The sequence below is a fragment of the Ciona intestinalis genome, chromosome 11, assembly GCF_000224145.3.
Source record: "Ciona intestinalis chromosome 11, KH, whole genome shotgun sequence".
NCBI lineage: Eukaryota > Metazoa > Chordata > Ascidiacea > Phlebobranchia > Cionidae > Ciona > Ciona intestinalis.
The window spans coordinates 496,068-505,803 of record NC_020176.2 but is presented as its reverse complement, the minus strand read 5'-3'; the positions used below and the strand labels follow the sequence as shown (position 1 = coordinate 505,803).

Here is a 9,736-nt window from a genome sequence, read left to right as displayed (position 1 = left end):
ATAAATAAAAGAAAAAATAGATAACACCCAACTGTGTACAAATAAGGAATTGATCAATAATTGCAATAATCATGTGTGTTTCGGCTACAGGACACTTGGATTCCCTTGATTTGTGTGAGGCACACCAAATTTTAAACCATTTTGCAAATATAAACAATTGTGGGACTTTTCACAAATTATAGTTAATTAGATAAGTTTTGAGACATACAGTTTAAGTGCCTTGTTCTAAAGCACCAACATAAAGATACAATAAACATGATTATGGAGAATATAAAACAATAATTTTCTGCAAGAAATTTAAAATCATTAGAGAATACAAATTGTCATTCATTACACTTTTGGACTTTTACATCACTGTGTCTTTTGTTTGCATCACAAAAAAATAACATTATTTAGTTTTACAAAATCTATTACTATTCATAAAAGAAATCAGGAAAGATTAAATCTGTTGCAAAAAAGTTGACACGCTACTGAGATATTAATGACTTATGTGCAAGAATGGATTTAGATTATACAATAATTATAAGTTTAAATAAAAGTGAGCAAATCTGGAATTAATTGTTTTAAACAGGTATAATAACTACTAGAGGCTCAGCCAACACTTTTGTTGTTAATATAGAATATGTTATAGCCAGTACTGAATTTTTAGGACCAAAACATCCAGAACTATAAGTAAGTTACTATAACAAAGCAATCATATTAAGGTAATCTAGTTTTGTCTTGCGACTATGCCATTTTGATAACCAAAAATGTTTATTGAGCATTTGGAATGGTGTTCCGTTACGTTCCGGCTAATACCACTCCTGGTTTTTAAGTTAGCACCAAAATTAGTAACATATCTTATAAACCACTAAACCAGTACATTAATAACTAGGTAAATTTAAAAACAATAATGCCTCTGATAGATTCAGGATCTCTTTGGTTTTGCATCATTCCAAAGCTTTATAAAAGGTAATCGCATTGAATAAGTATAACGTAATAGATGCCATTGCTCTTCTGATGGGAATTTGTATCGAAAACCAACAGTAACCGGTAAATGTTCCTCAAAAATAATACAAAGTTAACAAATTAGTTGACTATTTGTATCTTTTAAATAATATAAACAAATGAAAAGTAACTTATTTACCCTTGCGTGGTAAGGGTATTCTATTTCATACACCTCGTGTCTGATTACAAGTTACCACGTATGTAACTTTGATGGTAATTATTTTTGGAAGGCTTTATTCTTTTTTTGTAAGGCTGATAATTTGGACAACCAATTAGTGACCACTGGGTTAGAGCAATCTTTACTAAATGTCTTGCCCAAGGACACATACACCCACAATGGTGCCATTGTATATATGTTTTATTCATAGTGTGTTTTTAATTTACATTGTTTTACTACCAAGCTATGTCATTGTTCTTCTGCATTATTAAGTTGTTTTCTTATGTTAGTTACTGTCAATACATAAAAATCATTCCATATTGTGCGCAATATCATAAACAAACAGTAACAAATAATCATCTAGCTTTATCAGTTATGTGTGCACAATCCTATAGAGAACATATGCATATAAATATTTGTAATAATATACATGTATTAAGATATACGCAACCTAAGGATGCATATAACATGCTTATAATAATATTCAGATATTTAGATGACCACTTTTAATATAAAAAGATATATTTCAATATGTGTAAAATAGCATGTGCTCAATTAGATATTCACTGTTTAAAATGACAATAGCATTTATATGGCCACTATTTATAATGCAAATATCACAATCTTCCAATTACCTGCAAATGCTCCAAGTTTGAAACTTGGCAAGATTGTGGTTCAAATTCGGATGAGCAATGCGATACTACTAAATTCTGGAAGACACAAAATGTCATCATCAGTTCTCCCCTCATTACATAAGTTTTTGTTTTTAATTACAGAAACGATGATCAGATAAACCAAAACAACGAAGAGAAGGGAATTAGAGCAAAAATCGCCTACTTTTGTAAAAGCGACAGGCTTCAACATGTAGTTAAAAGCATGTGGCAGGCACATGGCGTGCCTCACTGTGGGACCTCGCCCATATAAAATAGAATGTACAGATTGCATATGTTGGGGTGATGGGCCAACCCTGATATAAATCTTGGGCTAATGGCTTGCCATTTTTGGACCTCACCCGCATAAAATGAAAGTGTATTTTGTAATGAAAGTGCATTTTGTAATAAAAGCGAATAAACATAGTAATAACTTACTCCAAAATAATTTGTACAGATGAAAGGTTTACATTCCACACCTTTCCCACACTTTATAACATTAACACTGATATTCACAGCATTAGTAAGAATGTTGGTGAAACTGATCGTGACTTCGGCATCGCAAGCTTCGAACTTAAGCAGGACAGGGAGTGGGGTGACTGGATAATAATACATAAGAATGAATGAATGTAACTTACTTTATCTCGCGTGATCGGAAAACGACAGTCGTTATCACACAGGTTTAACACCTCGTGCCAGCTTACGAGTTACCATGTATGTAAGAATAATCTTGATGGTGAAAAAATTACCACTTAGTTATAATTTGTTGCCTATAAGAGGGCACGAGGTGTGTGAAACAGAACACCAGTGTTATAACGACAGAACACCCCATTATAAAAGGTGCCTCAGCTTGCGGGGATAAATAGGTTACATTTATTTATAGTTGTTAGTGTTACAAAAGTTATCCAAATAAAAAAGACCAGGTCAAACAAACTATTTTAAAAAAATGGGTGGGTAAACAAAGCTTTTAAATATATAGCTAAAACAAAGGTTTTAAATAAAAAGTAGAATAAAAAATACTATACAGCACATACAGTGCAGTGAGTTCCATATCCTATCAACCTCCTTGTAAGCTTTAATAGCTTTGACATCATTAAGTTGTATTTTATCAGTGAGGCAGCGATTTTCAGACAGCGTGGATTTAACCTCAGAAATCTAGTTGGAAATAAAATGGTTTGAAATGTGCTAAAGACTACAACCTTGAATCTAGATAGAAGCAAAGTCAACAGTTTATTAAATTGTGCAATAAAACAAGTGACATGGGAAAAACTCTAGTACAAAAGTCTTGAAGTTTTGGGTTTTTTAAAACCACAAATGCTTGATTTTTTAAGTAACGTATAGTTTGAGAAGATAGTCCTGAAATTTACTGTATGACTGAACAACTCGGCCCTAAAAAAAAAGTTCAAGCCCTAATTGTTTTATAAACAACAATTTGCCATAATTTAGGTGACCTTTATAGAACAGGGGAAAATGTACCCGACTTCTTAAAATACAAAATTTAAACCCCTAGTTGGTAATGGTGGTTCTGACCTGTACGTCGCTTTTCTTTATCTCATCCTGCACATCAGATAACATGTGGTTCACTCTTATAGGGGTAGTTAGATGTTTACGAAGTGAGTCAACAAATATCCCATGTTTCTCCCCATATTTTTCATATGCTTCAGCACTTTCTGTGCTTTATATAAAAACTTAGTGTTATGATACTGTACATTTGGGGTAAATGGAACTTGTTTTATCGTGGTGTAGCGAGAAAACAGTCGGTGTTCTGTTTCAAACACCTCATGCCTGCTTACCAGTTTTTGAGGCTGTGTATACTTGTGTGGCTTTTTTTGTTAATTATTAATACAAGAATGGCTACTGTTGAATATACAACACAGTTGTGTTGATACTATACTCACTACAAGGCCATATACTGATAAAACTATGTTAGCAGATACTGGGTTTAATAAAATGTGCAAATTTTATGCCAAAAGGCAGGAGTTGAATTAACATCACTTATTTATTCTCGCATGTAAATGTGAATGAATGAATAAACCAATGATTAAATGATACATATGTAAAAGTTTCCACTTATTTAAAAGTTACCACCTATGTAATAGTCAGCACCCATGTAAATACTCACGTTGCATAAGCAAAAACAACTTTATCTGCAAACGAACTTCCGTTACTTTGATGTGAGGTTGGATTCATTGGATTTCTGTCAAAACAAAGGCTAAATATATTTCTACAAGACCATATTATATAATGAGGAACTATTAAACAACACATAACCATGGTAGCAGCATCGGGCTTTGAACACCCTTTCCTTTGGTTAATAGGAAATACAGCTATTGTGCTAAGGCTCTGACTTTAGTATGGTTACCAGAGCATTCATTCCATCCAACAAACAAATTGCAGCAATAATGCACCTACATATATAGTAGGTTGGGGTAAGATGGTCCATGTTTCATTCTGTTTTATTACTCCATTTGGTAGAAAAAATGTTTCCAAAACTTTATAATCGCATCCTCATGACTTTAAGACCCATGAGGATATTGTTTATTACAAAAATATGAAATATTAAATATTATGTGCTAACGGTATCCATCTTACCCCACAGTACTAGTACAGATAATATTAATTTTCCACTTGTGTTATACACATTATCAATATACCACCTATGCTTTAAACGTTTACCTTTTTCTACAAATATCTAACAGAATGAGCATAAGGTTTGGATCCCCACGTCGCTTCACATTTTCCAACTCAGACTGGGCTTGCACACAATCATGATTTTGATAATCTGGAGGGGCTTCAATGGGGACCAGAAAGCATTTGCCGTCATTTTCATATCCGTGTCCACCAAAGTAAAATACACCTAAGGTAGACCAAAGTAAAATATACCTCAGGTAGACCAAAGTAAAATATACCTAAGGTAGACCAAAGTAAAATAAACCTAAGGTAGACCAAAGTAAAACACACCTAAAATAGACCAAAGTAAAATATACTTAAAATAGACCAAAGTAAAATATACTTAAAATGGACCAAAGTAAAATACACTTAAAATAGACCAAAGTAAAATATACTTAAAATTAACCAAAGTAAAATATACTTAAAACAGACCAAAGTAAAATATACTTAAAATGGACCAAAGTAAAATACACTTAAAACAGACCAAAGTAAAATATACTTAAAACAGACCAAAGTAAAATATACTTAAAATAGACCAAAGTAAAATATACTTAAAACAGACCAAAGTAAAATATACTTAAAATAGACCAAAGTAAAATACACTTAAAATAGACCAAAGTAAAATATACTTAAAATAGACCGAAGTAAAATATACTTAAAACAGACCAAAGTAAAATACATTTAAAATAGACCAAAGTAAAATATACTTAAAATAGACCGAAGTAAAATATACTTAAAACAGACCAAAGTAAAATACATTTAAAATAGACCAAAGTAAAATAAACCTATGAAGTTCAAGTGATACAACTACTAAATACACCTATATACAATGTCAATAGGCAGTTTGGCGTTGTGGTTCAGTGCTTGCATAGTTGCATTGTAACCGAAGGATACTAGGTCCAACGCCAATACAGGTACTGATAAGCATATGTGTTCTTAGGAAAGACACTTAATAGACATTGCCACAACCCAGTGGTCAGTTGTAGCTCTGGGATGTAGTAATGGGCCGGGTTGTAGCTCTGGGATGTAGTAATGGGCCAAACTCTGTCACTGCAGGACCCGTATACTGTACATTAGCATACTTTGGATACAGATAAGTTTAGCCCCCATACTGTACATTGGCATACTTTGGATACAGATAAGTTTCGCTTTACTTACAGTAGCAACCTGATGAAACAAGATCTTTGAACAAAATAAATGCAGACATCATGTTTGTGTAAGTTAAGTTGGTGAACGAAAGAGTTTTAAAACCAAGGTCCTCCTGAATAAACGAACAGTTTTATGAAAGTTGTGAACAAGGTTCAAAAGTTTATTTTCACTCAATGTCAAGGTTTAGCAATTACTGATTAAGTAGCCTGGTGGTAACTTGCTTTATCTATGCACAGGAAACAACAGTCGTTATAACACAGATATTTTTTATACCCTTCGTGGCAGCTTTTGAGTTACCATATATTTAACTGGGTATTTTCCGACCAAACTTAAATCAATTGCTAAAATTGCCCATTAAGATTCAATAGTTATAATGACAATATTCTTGCCTGTAATATCTTTGTTAAAGCTCTGATATCATGACTAGTGGCAGGTAACCTTGGATTATGGGCATAATGCTCGTTAGCAATCAATAACGCAACTTTGTTTGTGGCACAGAATGGAGTTGCAGAAGGTGCTAAAACTGTAACAAAAGTAAAAGTAACTTATTATGTTCTGTTACCATTTGTAACATACATATTGTAATTTTAGAAACTGCCTCATTGTCAAATAAACATATGATTTATTTTAAACCATGTTTCATTTGATATACAAAGAAACTTCAAGAATTCAGATACAATCAAATAAGATGCCTCAATTAAGGTTCACAGTATGGAAAACATATAGTATGCATATATACAAAGAGTCCAGCACTTGTGTGTCTGCATTGTAACTGATAGTTACCAGGTTTAATGCTTGATACTGATCCCAATACACAATACCGAAAGGTGTATGTGTCCTTGGAACCTTGGGCAAGACAGTTAGCGGACATTGCTCTAACCCAGTGGTCACTAACTAGTTGTAGCACCGTGGGTGTCTGCCAACAACCAACTCTGGCCTAAATCCCATGTCCCAAGCCACGGTATAGGACTTCACCCACATAGTATATATATAATATAAAGTAAACTACCACTTACCAACACTGACAAACACTTCATCTGTGCGTTTTTCAACAGCAGGGGGGTTGGGCGACCTTAAATGACAATAATAAAACCCCTGATGTTCAAGCAAAGTTTCTCCAATCATTAGTACATGTTTGTTTTGATTTGGGAGCATGTGGCCATCTTTGTACCATTGGTAATGCACTGGTACTGGATCCCCTTCTGCCTTGCAAACCAACATTAAATCATCACCTATTTTCACTGATTGGGGCGTTGGTTGCTTCATAATTGAGATGTAAGGCTGAAATGAAGTAATTTATGTATTCATGATTATACTATTATATTACTTTACATAACACTGTTATAGAGTACAATATTGGGGTAATGTGCTAACTTTGCTCTACATCCCAGGTTGATTGGCATATAGTGCTGTACCTGTAGGGCATCACCCATAGGGATTAAAACCATAAACAATCAAAATGAAGACATTGCATGGCTGTTTGTTTGCGGTTAATTTTAATATGTGAGTTGGTATGACCTTTGTTAATTTGTTGCAAGTAACAAACACTGCTGTGCAGTCACTACTAATGTTAAACAGTATAACAAAATTCTTAATTATCTCTTTGAAACAATATCAAAGATTAAGTTACTAAGTTAAGAACAAAGAGAAGAGAATCAACAGCAAAACAAAAGTCAGTAAAAAGCGTTATGAATAAAAGGTGTGGGACATGGTATCAGTTAAAAGTTTGGCTTTTGCACCCAAACTTTTTTTAATTGGTTCAAAAACTTCAAATTTCATTTTTATTTAATTGTTCAAATTGTAACCCTACCTTTGAAGGTTTATTTAGGTTGTTAAGACTTGAAAACATGGCTTGATCAAAAAGATGGTTTGGTTGAGCATGAGTAGAGTGACCATTGGGTACGTAAGATGGCCCAACCGATGAGTATTTGCTGCATTCTGGCATTGGTGTACTCATGAACTGTTAAATATATATGTTATAGGCCTATATAAATATTCTGCAAATTTAAATACAATATAATTTTTTCTCCTGTTGCTAAAATAAAAGGCTGGTATATTTTCTAAGAACTAATCTTTTCGCCTAAAATTATCTTATATAAAAAGTATTAACAGATTTAATTAAAACTAAACTTCATCTGCTATGTAGCTTAATGTCAGAAAAAAAAGAATTTCAAAAATATAATATTTGTGATAATTGTGAATAAATTTAGTTTTTTTAAATTTGGCCACAGACCACAAACCTGGTATAGCATGATAAGCTAGCTCACCCTTAAATATTTACATTGCATTAATTGGTAAACATTACAACCAAAACCAATGAATATAAATTGGCGTATAAAAAGGTGTACATACAGTATATAAATACAAAGCTCTTACTTTTTGTTGAGATTTTTCGAGCATCCACAAATCTATAAAATATTCTAATTAAAAACACTACAAAGGGTTTTACAATTACTACCAAACTACCATACAACAATATGCACAACAAAATCAATACAAAATTACCAGAGTTACAATAGATGCCCCAAGTATATTTTATTGTATGGGAAAAAACAAAGGCATTTTAAATATATAAACTACGGACAAGTCTATTAAAACAGTTCAGTGTAAAACAGTAACAAATATACAGTAGAGTGGCATAGGCCTGAACACTTTCAGCACATAATATCCAAATAACCTGATCGTCTTTTAAACAATTAATGGGAGTCGTGAGGAAACGGTTTATAATACTTTAAATGCTCTTTGTTTTCTATTAAATGGGACAAGAAAATAGAATAAAAGTGAGTGCCATCTCCCCCACCCTAATATATGTAACATATTTATAACAATATATTATACTATTAGTTTTGTTACATACACCTTACCACATACCATTAGCAAGCTTCTCAGCCGCGCATCTGCATGGTAGTAGGTGAAGGAAGCTCAACAAATAATCAACAGTTTTGTTTCGTTTCTTCAAACCCTCAATTACAAGTGTTGGGGCATGGATGGTTTCGAAACTATTTATCTCATCCTCACTGAGTATAATCAAGAAAATTACCAATGTTTTAAACAACCTAATAAGCAATAATAAAAGTGTTGGGGTAATGAACCAACTCTGGCCTAAATCTGAGATTCAATGGCTTGCCCTGCTGTTGGACATCACTCATATAGAATAAAAGTAATAATTTAGTTTGGTTGTTCTCTCTATTGTAATCATAATTGTCTAATTGATCAAATTACTTTATGTACAGCCCAGTGGCCAGTGATAGTTACGCATACCATAGAGATATCTCCTATAAATCCCAATAAAAATGTAAATACAATAACAAGTTTCCTTATGTGGAGAATTAGTGCCGCCTATCCCCTTGACAACATTTTATGTGAATGAGGGTGTAATTGGCCAATTCCAGCCTAGATCCCGGGTTCAATATAAAATAGAAGTAAATGTGAGTTAAATGAGACAATTAAACGTAAGCAGAATTGCAAACAGCATCCTAAACTTGTAAACAACATACAGTGGTTGTATCCCACCTGAATAAATGATCCCTTTGTTGCAGATGATAAACCAAAGTCCGCCAACCACTTTCACCATCATTGCGGAGATAAGAAATAAGTCGATTAAGAATTTCTTGTGGAACTTCTGATATTAATATTAGGTTCCTTATGGATGAAGTTGTATGCATGTTTTATATGCACAACAAGACTTGTAGGAGGCTAGAATTAATTATACAAAAAAACTATTGGTCTATTGTCAGTGCAAGAGATGTCACTTAATTAACAGACTCCAAAAACTAATACAAAAACAGACAAAAAAAACGAGAAAAATAGAAATATACTTTAAACAGCCATCACAGCGAATTTTTACTTTTGAATACTTTTATATACGAATCATAAGGAGTTTTATGAAGTGAAAGCTTATAAAAAACATCTAAAAGTTTAAGAAAACGACTAAACACGATTACTAAAATCGTTAAAAAGTCACATTTGCATATTATTTCGCGGTTGGGGTTTTCCCCATGTTAAACTTGTAAATGATAGAAAACGTATATAATACGAGTTTGACAACTTAGGCTTTTATCATGCTTTTATATTCTGGCTAATACATGTAATCTGCTGATTAAACCGGAGCGTTAAAAAGTAG

At 32.9% G+C, this 9,736-nt stretch overlaps 1 protein-coding gene across 2 annotated transcripts; it reads right to left on the bottom strand.

The window, feature by feature from the left end:
- Nucleotides 1-293: 293 nt before the first annotated feature.
- LOC100185957 (mucosa-associated lymphoid tissue lymphoma translocation protein 1-like) lies at nucleotides 294-9,536 on the bottom strand. Of its 2 annotated transcripts, XM_026836818.1 has the most exons (15): nucleotides 9,127-9,536; nucleotides 8,485-8,630; nucleotides 7,990-8,021; nucleotides 7,424-7,573; nucleotides 6,630-6,894; nucleotides 6,003-6,136; nucleotides 5,623-5,725; nucleotides 4,741-4,755; nucleotides 4,471-4,636; nucleotides 3,917-3,991; nucleotides 3,325-3,469; nucleotides 2,829-2,949; nucleotides 2,233-2,393; nucleotides 1,780-1,854; nucleotides 294-1,042 (listed from the first exon to the last, which is right to left on the bottom strand). In XM_026836818.1, exons 1-15 carry the CDS (start codon nucleotides 9,276-9,278, stop codon nucleotides 908-910), a joined length of 1,875 nt encoding a protein of 624 aa, XP_026692619.1. In that variant the 5' UTR covers nucleotides 9,279-9,536; the 3' UTR covers nucleotides 294-907. The 2 variants fall into 2 exon arrangements, with proteins under 2 accessions (XP_026692619.1, XP_002123795.1); XM_002123759.5 differs by lacking the exon at nucleotides 4,741-4,755 and having other exon boundaries at nucleotides 4,471-4,651; nucleotides 9,127-9,533.
- Nucleotides 9,537-9,736: the final 200 nt, after the last annotated feature.